Genomic DNA, 21,337 nt, shown 5'->3' with positions numbered 1-21,337 from the left:
CAACTAACCCGTTTTGTCAACTGAGTTTTGTCATGAAATCTTTATATTTTTGTATGCCGACTGTATGTGTGACATTGCAATGCACCAATCACTTGCGGAGAATCTGATTGAGACGACTTCACAACGCTGGAAATAGCAAAGGGGAAAAAAGAGACGGGCGGGCTTACATACTTACATAGGCTACAGTGATCCTATCCTAGACCAAAACCTGCAGAGATCGGCTGTGAAATATCGCAGCGGCTGCGTAACAGGCCATTGATAGCATTCACCCTGGGTATTGGTACAGGGGACAAAGGCTCTGGATTAAAAGGAGATGGCAGGTATTTTGGCGTGGTTTTGGAACGAAAGATTTTGGCTTCCTCACAATGTAACGTGGGCTGATTTTAAAAACACAGACGAGGCAACGTTCCCACAAGCCGAGGATCTGTATCTGGCGTGTCCTTTAGCATTCTGCATCTTTATGATACGGCTGGTGTTCGAAAGGTAGGTGTATTAACTTGCAGAATGCACATACAGTCCACTGACCATGCCTGTCTGAGTATAATACAAGATTTCGTTGGTAGTTGGTGGGTCAGTGTATAGTCAACATAGGACTAGTCCTTAATGTGTTGGCGAAATGTAATCATCCCCCACATGAATGTCTAAACAATGGGACAGGCTACACGACTTGTGATATTGAGACATATACAGGCCTAGATCTAATTTCTAGCATTTTGTTTGAAACGTGGACGTTTGTTTGCAACGTAGACAGGCGTTAGGAATGGAAGCCTATTTTGAGAAGTATTTGCTCTGTTTACCCTTCTCAGCGTGCTGCCCACGCCGCAAGTTACTGGAAGAACATATTCGAGTCATGCTCGCCTAATTTCCCTCTGACCTCGCAGTGGCCGGTACATTTTTTGGAAACCATCAGAGACTCTCATGAAATAGTTCAACCACAGCATTGTGAAGCTGTTTTGACTGACACGTTCACGTTGGCGTGTACTGTAGCTAGGCCTGTACATCTATTTTCATCTTTATTTGACAGATGTTAGCCCATTGAATGTCGCGGTTATTATGCATCAATCAACACAATGCAAATGTATGGCCACATAAGAGAGGCGTATTTACAGTGATGTGGGTGTTATTCAGCTCTCACTTTCCTGTGACCTGCTGTGCTATTCCACTTACCTATGCTAATGCTACTGAACCCAGATCTTTGCATAGGCTACAGTAGATCTGTGTCGCACCATCAGTTAAAAGCAGGTCGTTGAATTAAACAGTTCCTCATTACTGATACAATAGAAGTGCAGGTAGAAACTATAAGGAATATACTTAAAATAGGAAAAGCTAAACTAGATAACGTTTGAAATAGTCTATCTCTCTAAGTAATTTATGAAGTTTTGTAGAGACGTTGTAGCCTACCGTGGTCAAAAGAAATGGTGTGTTAACTTCTTAACAAATTTCAGAAGTTCCAAAGACACAGTTCTCACCTGGGGAAAGAATGGCAATATGTATTTTAGGCAGAATGAACTAGAATCAGTTAGTTCCATTTACTGCCTTCCAAAAGCTGGCGTTGTACTTACGCAATCTAAATGTACACATATATTCACATACTTGCAGAGTATTCATTTTGAGATTTATACTGGCATAATTGCTGGGTACATTTCATTGCTTTCATAAGCCTTTGGCAGACAAAATAAAACCATTTATTGCTGTTTTTTTACATTTGATTATTCTATTCTTGGAAAGTGAAACCCACATCAATGGCAGAGCTCATAGTTGTATGTATTATTTCTGAAACAAACAGGCCTACTTATATTTAGCAATCAGTGTATGACAGGAAATAGCAGGTTTTATTAATGTAGGCAAATGTAGTTTAATACGCAGCCAGTGAATTGCTGACTGCTTATGTCCTACTGAATCAGCAATTGCCATAAAACCATGTATCAATCATATGCTGTTAGAAAATGACTTCAATGTGATCACTTGCAGGTTCATTGCTAGACCATGTGCCTTGGGTCTAAAGATACAAGCCAATGGACCACTGAAAGCCCAGCCCAATGCCATCTTGGAGAAGGTTTTTACTGCAATTACTAAGGTAAGGGACAGTGTTCTCACATCTTCCCCTTCCAGAGTGCATGTCTGAAGGATTTTCTTCTGGATCAAAAGCAAGAAGTGCCCAACTGGCTTTCTGGTACATTGTCATTTTGAGCTGAGGGAAATGTAAAAACTTTTCTATTCACATACATTTTACATTTAGTCATTTAGCAGACGCTCTTATCCAGAGTGACTTACAGTAAGTACAGGGACATACCCCCCGAAGCAAGTAGGGTGAAGTGCCTTGCCCAAGGACACAACGTCATTTGGCACGGCTGGGAATCGAACTGGCAACCTTCAGATTACTAGCCCAACTCCCTCACCACTCAGCCATCTGACTCCCTTCTCATACATGATGACCAACTACATACTGTGACTACACAGAAGAGCCCTCTACTTCTCAGTAGTCTCAGGAAACATATCTTCATATCAACATCCATAAAAACATCACAGATTGAGAATCCACATGAGCTTTTTTTCTGCGGGTCTGAAAATGGGACTGTTTCGCCTCTTGACTTGGTCATTGCACCACATCCAACACCAGAAGTTGCTCTGTTGCTAGTTAGATCTGCTGTTGTCTCCCAGCACCCAGATGAGAAGAGGTTGGAGGGCCTGTCCAAACAGCTGGATTGGGACGTCCGCACTATCCAGCGCTGGTTTAGGCAGCGCCGCAACCAGGAGAAGCCCAGCACCCTGGCTCGCTTCTGCGAGAGCATGTAAGAACCGTCCACAACACCACTACACCAAACATGCTCCTCATAAAATCCCATTTTTATTTTATTTTATTTATTTTATTTATTTGCATGTTTGCCCTTTTTACAAGTAATGTCACAAGGGGTTCAGAGGTTTTCCACAGATCAGTATAACCAAACATCAACATCCAATCAGTGTTTCCCCTACCATTATATTAGGGGGGCGCCCCGCCCCCCCAACGGCACCCCTCACCCCCCCCCCCTGGAAGGTCAAGTTAATAAAAATAAAAATATATATATATATATTTTTTTTTATTAACTGGTTTATTTTTATTTTTTTATATATATGGCGTCCGATCACAAAATAAGTCATTTGAGGTTGCCTTTCCTATAAAACAGGTCTATAGCTTGCTCTTTTATTAAACAAACTAAATGGCCTTATGTTATCTATCTTATTTACACAACGGCATGTAATTTCTGTCTCTACATGGTCGCCATCGCCCCCCCCCCAAAGCTGTAAACCTAGGGGAAACACTGGTCCAAAATCACAATGATCTTTTTGTAGAGTGGGGGTTGTGATGTAGGATACCTTGCATCAACCTTTACTACCATCTGACAGTGACAGACACGATTCAACTCTGAACTAATCCCACTCTTACATGGAGGGGTGTCGTGAGCCAGTGTTGTTTCTGCCTGCACCCGCAGTGCTCCAGTTCAGGAAATAATGTCTGCTTGGCCCCAGCACTCTCTTCATCTGTGGGCAGAGTGATGCTGCTGGCCAGCTAGTGGGTTCACCTGTCAGGTCGGGCTCATGTCTGGCCCCAGTAGTAGAGGGAACGCAGACAGTGTCTCTCCCCCTGCTGGGGTAACTGCTCTCAGAGGAGACCTCTTGTAGAGGAAATGCCTGCTGGTTCGTTTTTAGTTTCACAGAAAATAGGACGCAGCTTTCCTTTCAAAATTCTTGTTGGATAGTGTTTGCAATTTGGTGAACTTACATTTATGTTAATTCGGTAAAAAAAAAGGGCTGTCCTGCATCTGTTAGCAGACTGTAAATTGATTGGACTCTGGAATTGTCTCTACGCTGTCCCAGTTGTTTACAATGCATTCTCTATGCATACTCTTCAGCAGTCATCCTGCTCTAATTGGTCTTTTGTTCAGCTGTTTGGGTTTGATAACATCCTGTTGTCCCTGACACTTTAGGATTGCTAATCTGCAGTCTGTTTTGATTTATTTCATTATTCTAGCAAGGAGAGGCAGGCAGATATACTGCAGCGTACAGAGCGAGTCTTTTCTAGATAGTTTTATCCAGGCCCGTCAAGACACTGTTCTCGTTGTGAGGCCTGTGCTCTGGCCTGTGCTCTGGCCTGTGCTCTGGCTGTGCTCTGTCTTGTTGACCATGAAGCCCTGTGCTCTGTCTTGTCGACCATGGCGCCCTGTGCTCTGTCTGGTCGACCACGACGCTGCTTGTCTGAACAGATATTCCTCAGCCTCCTCGGTGGTCATTTCTTGAATTACATAACTGGAAAATAATCAATTTAGCTTCGAAGGGAAGAGTTTAGATTTGTGTTTTATGATATCGACTTGCGTGGATATGAACTTGTATTAACGTTGTAAGAGTGGAATTAAGTACTCCAATGTACATATTCAAGTATGGAAAAGTGGGTATCAATGTTCTTGAGATGACTTGGATGTTTAGCGGAGCCCCAAACAGTTTTGCACGTCCTTGGCATGTTTTTCAAACTCTGGTAATTCAGGATTCTCTAAGAAACTTTGACCTGGAGATGGGTGAACTGATATGGAGCTGTGCTCGAAGCAACGAGAACACGTAAACAGACTGTGGTGTGCTTTCACTAGAAACAGTCCCAGTTACTATTGAGACAAAACAAAGTGCACTTTGGTTTGTGTTAATTCTATGTAAGCGTTTGGCCAACCTGCAAGAGACCATTTTACTGACCCATCTATTCCAAATCAATCCTTTGTATTTATTGGAAGTACACCTGGAACTTCCTAGTGGTTAAACATAGCATTGCTGTCATTGTTTATTGATTTGCATCATGTTGTCTCAAAGAGCATTTGTTGGTTTAAAATGCAATGGTATCACATCCCACACTGACTAGTACAGTGTTGGGTAAAAAGCGTGCCAGCTCATCAGCCAGATTCAGTGCAGAGGATGGTTGTGAGTCATAGTAATTGTACGTAAATAACCCTGATTCAGCAGCACTTCAGCACCACTCGTTTGCAGTGTTTGACTTACCAGTTGCCAAGCAACAGTCTTGACCTATCGTTAGGTAGATGTTTTTATTTATTTATGAATTTTTCCTTCATTGGACAATTAATCAATTGAGAGAATATGTACTTGTGATTTGAGACTGACGCCTGTCCCGTTCATTAGGAACAACAAAATGGCTTTTCTGTTTGAAGAAGAGCACGTGTTTTAATGGTGTGTATGTAAAGCACCAAGAACTTGATGAAGCTTGGGTTTTCACATTACCTTATAGAAAAGACATTGTCCATTTAGCTCACTGTTGCCCCCGTTCAGCGCGGTGGGCACAGCGCGGTGGGCACAGCGCCCCAGTCCTCTCACCGCACGTAAGGGCCATGCTGCGTGCACGTCACATGATGCTGCGCGTGTTGAGACTCCGTATCTGCGTCTTGGTTGGGGTCCGTTTATAGGAGCTCCACCGTGTGGGCTTCCTGTCCGCACCCCGAGCGCCTGAGTGTAGCCGATGTGTATCGGTGAAACTCACTCCTCAGGTATGTAACAGGCCACCCGCATCAACGAATAGCTAGCTTTTCGTTGGCGTAGTTGGTAGTGGTGGCGCTTGGGAAGCCAGAGGTGGTAAGTTCGAACCCAGTGCGGGACGATTTGCCCGATACCTCTGACGGAGCTTGCAAGACCACGTCTGTTACATGAGCGCCTGAGCCATCTTACAGCCAGAAACTCTCAAGACCTGGATGAAGTTTCACATGTTGGGTCATTCTGAGGACGAATAGAAAGCTGTCTCAATGTTTGAATCCTTCCAGGAGGAGGTGAAAAGGCATCATCATCTATCTCCCCAAGAGACTACTTGCTCTGCTGTGCAGCAGTTTGTTTGGTCAAACTTTATTGTCCCCCTGCCCATTCTTGACTCCCATTGGACCCTCTAAAACACCCAATATCCTGGAAGTGGGTGTCAAGATTTTGGACATTACTTGAGGGTGATGACGGGTAACATTGCTAGATGAGCTCTGAGTTGGATGTTTTCTGGTAGTATTGACTTTTTTTCAAAACTAAACAGGAAAGAGGCAACTGGCCCAAATACTGACCCGGTCTGATGATTTGAACAAAGAACCACTGTGTGCGTCATTTGGCTCATGGCTCAATTTTCATACTTCCTAATTCACGCAGTGGCCCCATTGGCCAGAAAACTGCACCCATCCATGAGAATCTCCCAGAATCCACCACACTTTGCCAAGCCTACTTGGCCTCAGAGCCTTCCCCAGTGGAGCGGTCAGGCTGTCGGTCAGGCTGTCGGCCAGGGGCATTCAGGCTCCAGTGAGTCATCCTGGAAGGCAGGGCTGGGATACGAGTGTTCCTGCCACGCTGTCGAGTCTCGCTGTCTCCCTGAGGACACGAGGGGCCTGCGTCCGTCTGACACTACAGAGGTTCAGACTCTGGGCTGAACTCAAAAGGAAACATCTACTAAATAAATGGAGAACCTACAATATGGATAAGATGACTTAAGTCTCCACTGGCCGATGTTGGGTTTTCAGACCAGAATGAAATGTGCTTTCCCCCCACCAGTGACACCGTATGTGTCACTGGTGGTTGGTTTCACTAGTCAAAGCTGTGCCCACGGTGTACTTTCTGTTTCAGTTCGAGAGTGAAAACACAGACTGTCTGACTCAGAATAAGGAGGAACAATGTCTGTGATGACCTGCATTGTTTTTTACTCCCCCTTGGGTTGTTCTGAGTAGTGGTCTTCTACCAGGGTCCTCAGGGCCCACTCTATTGTTCTAGACATTTCCCTGCTCCAACACACCTGGCTCAAATGAACAAGTTGCTATCAGGCTTCTGCTGAGCTTGATAACACCCATTTATTTGAATCGGGTGTGTTGGAGCAGGGAAACTTCTAGTACAGGACACTGGGCCCTGAGGACCAGGGTAGAACACTCCTTTATTTTGAATCATCTCTTCTCGTTTCAGACATTTCCTGGATGTCTACAGAGAATACATTGGGCCACAAAACTATCTTCCTAACTGGTATTCTGTGTTTGTCATTCATTATAGGTGGAGGTTTTCGTTTTACCTGTACATATTTACCTATGGAGTTCGTTTTCTTAAAAAGGTAAGTTATCTTTTTGTTTTGAATTGAGACAAATCTATGATCAGATATCCAGTATCACACACTGCGGTTGTCATGCAGTATGTATGTCAGTGAAACGAGAGAGAGATTGTTGCACTGCAAGGAGGAACAGCTGACAAATTATGTTCCTTTTTTCAAGCACTTTAACCAGGAAAGGTTGCTGCTAAATAATGGATCCATGTTCTCAGTACAGTATGTATAATGCAGATATTTGTGTATTTGCACAGGAGCACCATTCAGAACACGCTAGCATCACGCTACTATCCACTGATGTTCTTTGTTTCTGCATCCAGTGTTGCCGACTCTGTGTAACAGTGTGTGGCCTTGGTCTGAAAGAGCATCTAGTAATTGAATGCTTAAACCATTCCGTCTAGGATTTATCAGTCTAATCTTGATCACGAGGAGGGGACGAGGAGGGGACGAGGAGGGGACGAGGCAGATGGGGAGCCGCCAGAATTTCTCAGTGAAACAAGTTGCGTGACGAAGCACTTTGTAAAATGAGTCGGTTCCTTGCAGCAGGGTCAGGTCTCCAGGGCCTTTATTAATAGCAGCTGGTCAGGAACACAGCGCTGGTCAGGAACACAGCGCTGGTCAGGAACACAGCGCCGGGTGTGTAGCTGGTCAGGAACACAGCGCTGGTCAGGAACACAGCGCTGGGTGTGTAGCTGGTCAGGAACACAGTGCTGGTCAGGAACACAGCGCTGGGTGTGTAGCTGGTCAGGAACACAGTGCTGGTCAGGAACACAGCGCTGGGTGTGTAGCTGGTCAGGAACACAGCGCTGGTCAGGAACACAGCGCTGGGTGTGTAGCTGGTCAGGAACACAGTGCTGGTCAGGAACACAGCGCTGGGTGTGTAGCTGGTCAGGAACACAGCGCTGGTCAGGAGCACAGTGCTGGGTGTGTAGCTGGTCAGGAACACAGTGCTGGTCAGGAACACAGCGCTGGGTGTGTAGCTGGTCAGGAACACAGTGCTGGTCAGGAACACAGCGCTGGGTGTGTAGCTGGTCAGGAGCACAGTGCTGGGTGTGTAGCTGGTCAGGAACACAGCGCTGGTCAGGAGCACAGTGCTGGGTGTGTAGCTGGTCAGGAACACAGCGCTGGGTGTGTAGCTGGTCAGGAACACAGCGCTGGTCAGGAACACAGCGCTGGGTGTGCAGCTGGTCAGGAACACAGCGCTGGTCAGGAACACAGCGCTGGGTGTGTAGCTGGTCAGGAACACAGCGCTGGTCAGGAACACAGCGCTGGGTGTGTAGCTGGTCAGGAACACAGCGCTGGTCAGGAACACAGCGCTGGGTGTGTAGCTGGTCAGGAACACAGCGCTGGTCAGGAACACAGCGCTGGGTGTGTAGCTGGTCAGGAACACAGCGCTGGTCAGGAACACAGCGCTGGGTGTGCAGCTGGTCAGGAACACAGCGCTGGGTGTGTAGCTGGTCAGGAACACAGCGCTGGGTGTGTAGCTGGTTAGGAACACAGCGCTGGGTGTGTAGCTGGTCAGGAACACAGCGCTGGTCAGGAACACAGCGCTGGGTGTGTAGCTGGTCAGGAACACAGCGCTGGTCAGGAACACAGCGCTGGGTGTGTAGCTGGTCAGGAACACAGTGCTGGTCAGGAACACAGCGCTGGGTGTGTAGCTGGTCAGGAACACAGCGCTGGTCAGGAACACAGTGCTGGGTGTGTAGCTGGTCAGGAACACAGTGCTGGTCAGGAACACAGCGCTGGGTGTGTAGCTGGTCAGGAACACAGTGCTGGTCAGGAACACAGCGCTGGGTGTGTAGCTGGTCAGGAGCACAGTGCTGGGTGTGTAGCTGGTCAGGAACACAGCGCTGGTCAGGAGCACAGTGCTGGGTGTGTAGCTGGTCAGGAACACAGCGCTGGGTGTGTAGCTGGTCAGGAACACAGCGCTGGTCAGGAACACAGCGCTGGGTGTGCAGCTGGTCAGGAACACAGCGCTGGTCAGGAACACAGCGCTGGGTGTGTAGCTGGTCAGGAACACAGCGCTGGGTGTGTAGCTGGTCAGGAACACAGCGCTGGTCAGGAACACAGCGCTGGGTGTGTAGCTGGTCAGGAGCACAGCGCTGGTCAGGAACACAGCGCTGGGTGTGTAGCTGGTCAGGAACACAGCGCTGGTCAGGAACACAGCGCTGGGTGTGTAGCTGGTCAGGAGCACAGTGCTGGGTGTGTAGCTGGTCAGGAACACAGCGCTGGTCAGGAACACAGCGCTGGGTGTGTAGCTGGTCAGGAACACAGCGCTGGTAAGGAACACAGCGCTGGGTGTGTAGCTGGTCAGGAACACAGAGCTGGGTGTGTAGCTGGTCAGGAACACAGCGCTGGTCAGGAGCACAGTGCTGGGTGTGTAGCTGGTCAGGAACACAGCGCTGGTCAGGAGCACAGTGCTGGGTGTGCTGCTGGTCAGGAACACAGCGCTGGGTGTGCTGTGCTGCAGGTCAGGAACACAGTGCTGGGTGTGCAGACTCAACAGGCCTACCTAAGTTGCAGGTTTCCTCCACGAGACATTTTCCTAAAGGGAAACTTCCAGTATCGTATTTTATATGACCTCCTTGGGTCCTTGCAGATAATTGGGTTGGTTATGGGTGAATGTTCCTTTAGTTGTATGATTTAATGTAGGTCGTCTTCGGTATTTACAACCAGGACCTTTATCGATGTGTTCAGCTTCCTTGTGAAAAATCATAAATTGAGAACTCTTTATTTACTTTTATTATTATTATTATACACTGAATGCATTGAGTACCCTGACATAAAATTCCAAGCAAATGTTCTCAGTGCAGCCAAGCGAGCCGCTTCAGTTTTCCGTTGGCCCCTCAAACAAACAGCCATCAGGTAAAGAGGCAGTGTTCAGCACCAGAGATTGATTTCACTTTATGATGTAAGTTATGTAAATATTCTTTTGGGAACAGCACAACAGTGCACTGATATCAGCCGAGGGTGCGTTGAGCTACTTTCATTCAGTGTTTCTCTTGGTACCTAATCTTTGATTGGTCCAAGAGAGAAAAGCAGTTGTTAGGGCGGGTTTTCTTGTCCCTGATTGTAGGACTGTTTATGACTGCAAGGAATAACCTTGTTAATATATGAATTCAACTTTTGAAATGTGCATGTACCGTTACCTATAACCTTGAGAGCTAAACAGTCAGTGGTCACAGTGACGTGCATGGGAAGCCCTACTATAGTGACTCTTGTCCTTGCAGTAACAAGCATGTATTTATGAACAGTTAATAGCTCATCGATGCTAGCTCAGTGTCGTGTTCCCTCCGTGTGTGGAAAGATATGTACAAGGAGGACCAGTAACTTTAAATTGAAAATGTATTTTAATTTATAAATGCTAAGAGAATCAATACGCAGGATTAATAAAACAAATCCATACAGAAGCATTCCTTCAGAAAATAAGTTAACAAAGGCAATCATGGCACGGGAGTGAAGTTTCAAAGTTCCAGGGAGCCTGTCTGAAACACAGAACCCACAGATCTTAACCAAATTGGGGGAACTCAACAACGAGGAAGTCTGAAACCAATTCAAACAATCACCGGATTTCACTCAGTGGTTGCAGGAGACCAAAATGTGACGCTTTTGTAAAACAAAGGAATATGTAAAAGGAATATTACCTGCTACGCGCACAACGGTGTAAAACCTGTGTAAATAATACAATACTACATTTACATTTAGTCATTTAGCAGACGCTCTTATCCAGAGCGACTTGCAGTAAGTACAGGGACATTCCCCCTGAAGCAAGTAGGGTGAAGTGCCTTGCCCAAGGACACAACATCATTTTGGCACGGCCGGAAATCGAACTGGCAACCTTCAGATTACTAGCCCGATTCCCTAACCGCTCAGCCACCTGACTCCAATACTAAAAACGTTACCACAAAATGTGACACAAAACGTTACCACAAAATGTGTTCTGTAAAAGAATAAACCCGTTTATTACCCAACATGGAGTTAAAAAGCTGTTAACCGGTATTGACAGAAATTTTGCTTTTAACGATGATTCCAGAGTCTATCGTTTCACGTTCCTCTTCACTGTTGAGACGACTCCTCATGGTGTGTCCTCCAAGGTGTGAAGACGGTCTCTCTGACTCCCCTCCCCCCCCCCTGTTTAGCATAATGGTCATCAAGGTGCAAATGAACAAATGTCTGAGTGTTGTGTGAAAAAGGAGTTCGATTACTCAGAGCTCTACCAACACAGCCCTACGTGGCTAATGTCAGTTTTGAGTGTTTTGAGTTTCCAAGACGATGTTTCAGCTTTCTCTTTAATGTGTGTTTGTGTCCTCAGACACCGTGGCTGTGGAACACCAGAGAGTGCTGGTACAACTACCCTTACCAGGTGAGGCTACAGTCATAACAGCACAGGTCCTCCGTGTTCGCTGTAGATGCAAGTCGAGAGGGTATTCCCAGAAGGACCACTTTGTGGTCATTTGGCAGAAGGACCACTTTGTGGTCATTTGGATCAAAACCGAATACTGACTAAACCACTTGAGCAACAGTAGATTTTTTTGTTTTTGCACTCTGTGGTTCTGTGTTTTCCTCCAGCCGCTGTCTGTGGACGTCCACTACTACTATATACTGGAGCTGTCCTTCTACCTGTCTCTGCTCTTCTCCCAGTTTACGGACTTCAAGAGGAAGGTAGGAGACCAGCCGGCTCAGATGTTAAATCAGGTCATCGCAGACATTGTTCCAATCTGTTTTGTCAAGCTTTTACAAAAAGCAACAGGCATTCAACAGGCATTCACTTCAACAGGCATTCACTTCAACAGGCATTCACTTCAACAGGCATTCACTTCAACAGGCATTCATTCACTTCAATAATAATCATTGATTTTCAGTCTGTTTTGTTCATTTGCTTTCGCTCAGTCAAACTCCCCCCCCCCCCCCCCCCGTACTCTCACCGGGAGTGCTCAGTATCGTCTGGCTGCACTTTCAACCCCCAAACCATTGTCTGCTCCATGGCTTTGAAAAGTATTATTATTATTTAGTAATTTCCCATGAGAGAGTGTGTGTGTGTCCTCATATTTTTATAAGTGGAATCTACTGAAAAACATTCTCAAAGGTTTTTTTCCTCTTTGTTTTGGATGAAGTCTCGTTTTGGCCTTTGGCTGCTAGAATCCAACCATCGGTACATTCCCCACCAGGGTTATTGTTTTAGTTACATTACTATTTATAGAACCTGCAATATAAGCACCCAGTCACAGTTACAAAAGGAATATTGACCGAGATATTTTTTTCCGTTTATTCTTACTTCTCTAATCTGTTTTCCCTCTCCACAGCATGTGGACTCAGAGTCCTGCAAACTAACTGAGAGTCACACAGACAGCTGGTCCACAGGAGGCCTAGTTCTCTGACCCAGTCCAGCTTAATCCTCTGACTGAAAGCAAATAATCTGTGGATTGACACTCACATCCACAATGAAGGAGACTGTAAAATTCGCTCTCATATTATATTATGCAGATGTTTGTCGCCCAGTGACGAGCAAAGACACACACATCGTCTCTGTGTATCGGATGTCAGATACGGGGGAGTTAACGCTCATCAAAAAGGCGCACAAAGAGAAATGATTATTTTCACATGCATTACTGTCTGTCTGTGGACCACCCATTTCACCCATGACATCATTTATATAAACCTTTTCATATTTCACTTCCTGGTTGTGGTTCCATAAAAACAAATGGATTTGCATGCTGCCCACACGGTTGCTGCTCTTCGTCCTCTCTTCACCCCGTCCTGTCCACACCATGGCACACCTCACAGCTATCCCACGATGCTGTGCTGTCGACGGCTCCGCCCTCTCATCTTCCGTGTTGACTGTTGGCATGTTGTCTGTTGTCTGTTTTTTGTTTCTCCTTTCAGTGTTCTCATGCACGTCACCACATTGAGGAGGCTCTCTGCACCCCCTGACAGTTCCAGTATGTTCCCTGCACTCTGTAGCCCTGCCTTCCATCTGTACGCTGCTCTATCCTCTTCCTCGCCTGCCCTCCCCCCCGGCTTCATCATGTCACCCATCCACAGGCAAAGCTTTCCCTTTCACAAGACTAACACCCCCCCCCCCCCCCCATCCAAACTTGTAAGTGTAGCGTAGACTCCTCTAGTGTCGTTCTCTAATGTAGTTTGCAGTAACAAGATTCTCTTGCACCTAGATCTCAGTGACACATTTAGTTACTGTCAATCCGCCCTAGCAATCACATATTTAAGTTGAGTATTTGAAGTCTGTATCCAGAGGCAACATACAGCTTGTCGTGGCATGTACAGTATATTCGCATCTACGATACGGAAAAAGCTGGGTCTCGTCACCAATGATTGTTTGGAAAACTCCTTCCAAGCCATCTGCATGATGACATGACAGAAATCTGCTTGTCACAAGGCTGTAGTATGTAGACTGAGGATGCCCCTGTAACGGTGCAAGGCTCTCAGGAACCCCATCCTGCTTCCCTGTACATCCCCTTCGCTGTGACCCAGATCAGAGAAACAACCTGCATCTCTCTGTCTCTCTCTCTCTCTGTGCAAATGGTGATATTACTATGACAACTGTGCGCCCCCCGCCCTCTCTCTCCAGGATTTCTTGATCATGTTCCTTCACCACCTGGCGACCATCTCCCTCATCACCTTCTCCTACGTGAACAACATGGCGCGCGTGGGCACGCTGGTCATGTGCGTCCACGATGCCGCCGACGTGCTGATGGAGGTGAGCCGGGGGGGGCGGGGCTCCGAGCACTTCCTGTCGTTTTCCCGCCGCGTTCCTTCTCCTCTTCTTTGTTGGTGCCGTGAAGCCGTTCCTCACGGAGGATGTGTGCGGTTTGTGTTTCGCAGGCAGCCAAGATGGCCAACTACGCCAAGTGCCAAACGCTCTGCAACCTGCTGTTTGCCATGTTCGCCATTCTCTTCATCAGCTCCAGACTGGGTGTCTATCCTGTGTGGTGAGAGCACCCCCCGAGAGGACAGGACTCTCATTCTGACCATGAGCCTGTTTGAATGAATCTGTCTGCCGCACTTGTGCCGCCAGGGACGGGTCACTGCGGTGTGCAGACAATTCAACTTTCTATTTGCGTTTACATGTGAGGCTCTTTCAGATGCCACAAACGTTTTTCCTTTTCTTGTGAAGGTTGGGCTTCATACAAGTCCTGGTGAATGTTGTTGCTTGGTAATAGTTACTATGGATACGGCCACATTATGGATATCCTCCGACATGAAAGTGGATAGCAAATGGGATGACGGCAAATCATTATTGGCATTATCCCTAATCTTTTAAACCGGTCGCTTGATTGGACATTGAGACATCATTAAAATGTATGAAAGGACTCTGAAGTGTATCTAGAGAGCGTGGGGTTTGAGGGGCCTGGGCCTCAGTGGCCGACACTGGTCAGACATTTGCAACACGGATAAAATCTCATTGTTTCTTTTTCTCTGATATCACGCTAGGTAATTAGTCAGATTGATGCATATCAATTGTAATGGAATATATTTGCCAGGCCTGCTTTGATGTGAGTGAATAGTAAATCAGCTGCAGTCCTTGAGCCTGACGGCCGTCCTTCTCCCTCCCCTCGTCACACGCACAGCACTGTCACAGTCCCTCCCCTGCACACTCACAGCACTGTCACAGTCCCTCCCCTGCACACGCACAGCACTGTCACAGTCCCTCCCCTGCACACGCACAGCACTGTCACAGTCCCTCCCCTCGTCACACGCACAGCACTGTCACAGTCCCTGCACACGCACAGCACTGTCACAGTCCCTCCCCTCGTCACACGCACAGCACTGTCACAGTCCCTCCCCTCGTCACACGCACAGCACTGTCACAGTCCCTCCCCTGCACACGCACAGCACTGTCACAGTCCCTCCCCTGCACACGCACAGCACTGTCACAGTCCCTCCCCTCGTCACACTCACAGCACTGTCACAGTCCCTCCCCTGCACACGCACAGCACTGTCACAGTCCCTCCCCTCGTCACACTCACAGCACTGTCACAGTCCCTCCCCTGCACACTCACAGCACTGTCACAGTCCCTCCCCTCGTCACACGCACAGCACTGTCACAGTCCCTCCCCTCGTCACACGCACAGCACTGTCACAGTCCCTCCCCTGCACACGCACAGCACTGTCACAGTCCCTCCCCTCGTCACACGCACAGCACTGTCACAGTCCCTCCCCTGCACACGCACAGCACTGTCACAGTCCCTCCCCTCGTCACACGCACAGCACTGTCACAGTCCCTCCCCTGCACACTCACAGCACTGTCACAGTCCCTCCCCTCGTCACACGCACAGCACTGTCACAGTCCCTCCCCTCGTCACACGCACAGCACTGTCACAGTCCCTCCCCTCGTCACACGCACAGCACTGTCACAGTCCCTCCCCTGTACACGCACAGCACTGTCACAGTCCCTCCCCTCGTCACACGCACAGCACTGTCACAGTCCCTCCCCTGCACACGCACAGCACTGTCACAGTCCCTCCCCTCGTCACACGCACAGCACTGTCACAGTCCCTCCCCTCGTCACACGCACAGCACTGTCACAGTCCCTCCCCTCGTCACACGCACAGCACTGTCACAGTCCCTCCCCTGCACACGCACAGCACTGTCACAGTCCCTCCCCTCGTCACACTCACAGCACTGTCACAGTCCCTCCCCTCGTCACACGCACAGCACTGTCACAGTCCCTCCCCTCGTCACACGCACAGCACTGTCACAGTCCCTCCCCTCGTCACACGCACAGCACTGTCACAGTCCCTCCCCTGCACACGCACAGCACTGTCACAGTCCCTCCCCTGCACACGCACAGCACTGTCACAGTCCCTCCCCTCGTCACACGCACAGCACTGTCACAGTCCCTCCCCTGCACACTCACAGCACTGTCACAGTCCCTCCCCTCGTCACACGCACAGCACTGTCACAGTCCCTCCCCTGCACACGCACAGCACTGTCACAGTCCCTCCCCTCGTCACACGCACAGCACTGTCACAGTCCCTCCCCTGCACACGCACAGCACTGTCACAGTCCCTCCCCTCGTCACACGCACAGCACTGTCACAGTCCCTCCCCTGCACACGCACAGCACTGTCACAGTCCCTCCCCTCGTCACACGCACAGCACTGTCACAGTCCCTCCCCTCGTCACACTCACAGCACTGTCACAGTCCCTCCCCTGCACACGCACAGCACTGTCACAGTCCCTCCCCTCGTCACACGCACAGCACTGTCACAGTCCCTCCCCTCGTCACACTCACAGCACTGTCACAGTCCCTCCCCTGCACACGCACAGCACTGTCACAGTCCCTCCCCTGCACACTCACAGCACTGTCACAGTCCCTCCCCTCGTCACACGCACAGCACTGTCACAGTCCCTCCCCTCGTCACACTCACAGCACTGTCACAGTCCCTCCCCTCGTCACACGCACAGCACTGTCACAGTCACTCCCCTGCACACGCACAGCACTGTCACAGTCCCTCCCCTCGTCACACGCACAGCACTGTCACAGTCCCTCCCCTGCACACTCACAGCACTGTCACAGTCCCTCCCCTCGTCACACGCACAGCACTGTCACAGTCCCTCCCCTCGTCACACGCACAGCACTGTCACAGTCCCTCCCCTCGTCACACGCACAGCACTGTCACAGTCCCTCCCCTCGTCACACGCACAGCACTGTCACAGTCCCTCCCCTGCACACGCACAGCACTGTCACAGTCCCTCCCCTCGTCACACGCACAGCACTGTCACAGTCCCTCCCCTGCACACGCACAGCACTGTCACAGTCCCTCCCCTCGTCACACGCACAGCACTGTCACAGTCCCTCCCCTGCACACGCACAGCACTGTCACAGTCCCTCCCCTCGTCACACGCACAGCACTGTCACAGTCCCTCCCCTCGTCACACTCACAGCACTGTCACAGTCCCTCCCCTGCACACTCACAGCACTGTCACAGTCCCTCCCCTCGTCACACGCACAGCACTGTCACAGTCCCTCCCCTGCACACGCACAGCACTGTCACAGTCCCTCCCCTCGTCACACGCACAGCACTGTCACAGTCCCTCCCCTGCACACGCACAGCACTGTCACAGTCCCTCCCCTCGTCACACGCACAGCACTGTCACAGTCCCTCCCCTGCACACTCACAGCACTGTCACAGTCCCTCCCCTCGTCACACGCACAGCACTGTCACAGTCCCTCCCCTCGTCACACGCACAGCACTGTCACAGTCCCTCCCCTCGTCACACGCACAGCACTGTCACAGTCCCTCCCCTGCACACGCACAGCACTGTCACAGTCCCTCCCCTCGTCACACGCACAGCACTGTCACAGTCCCTCCCCTGCACACGCACAGCACTGTCACAGTCCCTCCCCTCGTCACACGCACAGCACTGTCACAGTCCCTCCCCTGCACACGCACAGCACTGTCACAGTCCCTCCCCTCGTCACACGCACAGCACTGTCACAGTCCCTCCCCTCGTCACACTCACAGCACTGTCACAGTCCCTCCCCTGCACACGCACAGCACTGTCACAGTCCCTCCCCTCGTCACACGCACAGCACTGTCACAGTCCCTCCCCTCGTCACACGCACAGCACTGTCACAGTCCCTCCCCTCGTCACACGCACAGCACTGTCACAGTCCCTCCCCTCGTCACACGCACAGCACTGTCACAGTCCCTCCCCTCGTCACACGCACAGCACTGTCACAGTCCCTCCCCTGCACACTCACAGCACTGTCACAGTCCCTCCCCTCGTCACACGCACAGCACTGTCACAGTCCCTCCCCTGCACACTCACAGCACTGTCACAGTCCCTCCCCTCGTCACACGCACAGCACTGTCACAGTCCCTCCCCTGCACACGCACAGTACTGTCACAGTCCCTCCCCTCGTCACACGCACAGCACTGTCACAGTCCCTCCCCTGCACACTCACAGCACTGTCACAGTCCCTCCCCTGCACACGCACAGCACTGTCACAGTCCCTCCCCTGCACACTCACAGCACTGTCACAGTCCCTGGAAAAAGTGAAAGGAGACCTGATTTAGTGTTTTTAATAAGGCACTTGCTGTATGGACAGTCGTGACCATAGAAAACACTCCAGTTTAATGAAAGCAGACATGTTTCTCTGGAGGTGACCTCACCGTGTGGTACAGAGTCACATCCAGGACAAAATGACAAATGACCATCAGTGTTGTGACAAGACCTCTACCGGTTGTATGACCGAGCTGTCTTGAAACCCTACGTTTCAAGACGAGGCAAATCCTTCACAGTGAAGGGAAATCTATTTCAAGACGTGAGCTCTCTTGCTTTCTCTTACTCTGTGGGTTGTACAGTACACCTCTGTCCTGGTAACCAGCCCTGCAACCAGCCCTGCAGCAGCCAGAAAGTTGCCATTACTGTACTTGTGAGAGCGGTTGCCATGGCTTCGGCACAGTAGCAGCAGGAAGATTCACACAGTCTACCATTTGCAATTACTGGTCCAGTAACACCTCTTCCATGGCTGTAATTTACTGAAGGAGGACTGTACCATATGTCATCCATATTACATTGTGTCTCCATGTGGCATTTTGCTTTATACCTCAACAAGGTAATAAGTTGACTGTCTGTCTGTTGTCCCCTCTCTGTTTTTCTTGTTCTCTATATCTCTCTGTCATTTGTCTCTCTTTCTGTCTCTCTCTGTGACTTTCTGTTTCTCCCTGTCTGCCTCTCTGCGTGTCACCTTCTGCCTCTCTCACCCCCTCTCTCTCACCCCTCTCTCTCTCTCTCCCCCCTCTCTCTCTCTCACCCCTTTCTCTCTCTCCCCCCTCTCTCTCTCTCACCCCTTTCTCTCTCTCCCCCCTCTCTCTCTCTCACCCCTCTCTCTCTCTCCCCCTCTCTCTCTCTCACCCCCTCTCTCTCACCCCTCTCTCTCTCTCACCCCTCTCTCTCTCTCCCCCCTCTCTCTCTCTCACCCCCCTCTCTCTCTCTCCCCCCTCTCTCTCTCTCACCCCTCTCTCTCACCCTCGCCTCCCTTGTCCCTGTCAGGATTTTAAACACGACCTTGTTTGAGAGCTGGGAGATCGTGGGGCCGTACCCGTCCTGGTGGGTGTTCAACCTGCTGCTCACCCTCCTGCAGCTGCTCCACAGCCTCTGGGCCTACCTCATCGTGAAGACGGCCTGGAGAGCCATCTCCAGGCGGAAGGTGAGCCGACGCACGCCCCTCCCTCAACGTCCTGGAGAGATGTTCTGGTGGAGGCGAATCGGGAATGGGGTTATTATCACCCAGTCAGGACGACCTGTCGTTTTGAAGCATGGGGTTAGCCGTAGCTGCCCCTGGGAGCTGCCTATGGGATGTTTTGTCTGACTGGTGTTATGAGTCTTATTTGATTGACTGTACAGTAGCTCCAGAGAGCTGTTTCTGCTGTTCTCTCCCTGACTTGTGATCTCTCTGCTCTCGGTGCTGCCCTGGCAGGCAGGGAAGTGGACCCCTTTACATGTGAGTAGACGACACGGGCCGACCGCATGACGCATCCAGCTTGTCATCCAGCAACGTGATTTTTTAATAATGCGTTTACTTGCGGTTGCTTTAGGGTCCCCTGTTGTTTAATCTCTCCTGTAGTGTGGACTTTCACCTGCTGGACTGTGTGTTCATGCGTTATGATGTGACGTCCATCTAGAGTGTGGGCTTAGAGACCTGAAAGCAGTCCCCCCCCTCCTCCCCTCCCCCTCCTCTGTGTTTTGGACCCTACACCACAGCAGGTGCTCTGTCTCTGTAGTCTAACATGCCTTACTCTCCCCCCCACACAGGTGTCCAAGGACGACCGCAGCGACATCGAGTCGAGCTCGGACGAGGACGACACGCCCCCGGCCAATCGGAAGCCCCACAGCAGCAGCAGCACCAATGGGACGAGCAGCAGAGTCCACGGGACCAACGGCTACCTGACAGGAGGGCCCTGTCCAGACGAACACTGACCACCCCCACGGGACACTACAGCATCACTGGCACCAAGCTGCAGACATCCATTCATAGATCTGTGTGTGTGTGTGTGCGTGTGTGTGTGTGCATGCGTGCGTGTAACAGGGGGAGAGACTTGAACAATGTTGCTTGTCTGGTACTGGAAGTTCTTAATATAATATTTGAAGGCAGTCCTGTCATCAGTTTGGTTATTTACCTGTTCCCTCTCTACCATTTTATGATCATCATCTATATTTGCATCAAACTGCACTCAGTGGAATATCAAAGCAGCCCTGTCTGTTCTGCCTACTCTGTTTAGCCAATGAATGAAAGCGTTCCACTTTCATGGTATAAGCATGCTATTTACACGTAGTCTGGCATACCTAGGTGGTCACTTTGTATGTTGGTGTCTTTTTATGTTATTTATTCTTTTTATAGATATCTTTTCAAGATTGTGGTAAAAAAAAAAAAAAAAGATGTCTTATCGGCATGTCAGTGTTCTTCATCCAATCTTAAACAATCCACCTGTTTTTTTTTCTTTTAAGTTCAGCATTACATCTACTTCAGACACACACGGTACAAGTCTTGGCAAAGTGCTGAAGAACTGGTTTCGATTTTCATAGTGCACCTCGCCCGTTCAATGCCATATCATTGGTCAGATTAGTTTCACTCACAGATGAATAGAAAGGTGTAATACGGAATACATTAATATGGACAATGCAAACACATGGTCCACTCATAAACTGTAAATGACCTATCAGTCACAGTATTGTGTGTGTGGGATAACAATTAATTCAAATTCAGGAATTTTGTTAAGTATTATACATTTCTGGTACAAGTTTCATGAAGTGTCGTGGTCCTCTTTAGAGGCAGACACAATGGTGTTTAAATGATTCAAATAAAACCCATGAAGATATTAAAGATTGCAAGTTAGAAAGTATGTTTGTCGGTGTGATTAATTTAATCAAGCAGACTCTTGGGGTAGCACAGAATCACCAATAACACATTTGTAGTGAGAAATGTACAAATCCCCCCAGGAAGGGGGGTCTGTACTGGACATGAATCACCTTGCATGCTATAGAACATGTGGACATTCGTTTCTTTTGAGGATGTAGACTCAAAGTAGAAATGATCTGCAGAAATAGGAGAAGGTCATGTAAGGAAGCTGGAAGATGAAAGATGAAATACAATGTACAAAGGAACCACTTGAGTCACGTAATGGATGACAACATGAACAACTTCTGTCATTGTATGCATGTTGCCATGTCACCAATCACAGTGCAGAGCTGGAACAGACATTTTGAATCCTCCAGTGGAATT

At 49.3% G+C, this 21,337-nt stretch overlaps 1 protein-coding gene across 2 annotated transcripts; it reads left to right on the top strand.

The window, feature by feature from the left end:
• The first annotated feature begins 147 nt into the window (after positions 1–147).
• Positions 148–20,954, top strand: cers6 (ceramide synthase 6). Of its 2 annotated transcripts, XM_062457941.1 has the most exons (11): positions 148–483; positions 1,972–2,077; positions 2,662–2,792; positions 7,039–7,096; positions 11,400–11,450; positions 11,657–11,749; positions 13,674–13,802; positions 13,928–14,034; positions 19,108–19,264; positions 19,535–19,558; positions 19,870–20,954. In XM_062457941.1, exons 1-11 carry the CDS (start codon positions 314–316, stop codon positions 20,032–20,034), a joined length of 1,191 nt encoding a protein of 396 aa, XP_062313925.1. In that variant the 5' UTR covers positions 148–313; the 3' UTR covers positions 20,035–20,954. The 2 variants fall into 2 exon arrangements, with proteins under 2 accessions (XP_062313925.1, XP_062313926.1); XM_062457942.1 differs by lacking the exon at positions 19,535–19,558 and having other exon boundaries at positions 149–483; positions 19,108–19,286; positions 19,868–20,954.
• The last annotated feature ends 383 nt before the right edge of the window (positions 20,955–21,337 follow it).

The sequence above is a fragment of the Osmerus eperlanus genome, chromosome 3, assembly GCF_963692335.1.
Source record: "Osmerus eperlanus chromosome 3, fOsmEpe2.1, whole genome shotgun sequence".
Classification (NCBI taxonomy): domain Eukaryota; kingdom Metazoa; phylum Chordata; class Actinopteri; order Osmeriformes; family Osmeridae; genus Osmerus; species Osmerus eperlanus.
This window is presented reverse-complemented; position numbering and strand designations above follow the sequence as displayed.

Coding starts and splice junctions, on each gene's coding strand:
- cers6 (XM_062457941.1), top strand. CDS start 314: ATGGCAGGTATTTTGGCGTGGTTTTGGAACGAAAGATTTTGGCTTCCT. Junction 13,803..13,927: donor CCGCCGACGTGCTGATGGAG/GTGAGCCGGGGG, acceptor TGTGTTTCGCAG/GCAGCCAAGATGGCCAACTA. Junction 19,265..19,534: donor GAGCCATCTCCAGGCGGAAG/GTGAGCCGACGC, acceptor CTGCCCTGGCAG/GCAGGGAAGTGGACCCCTTT.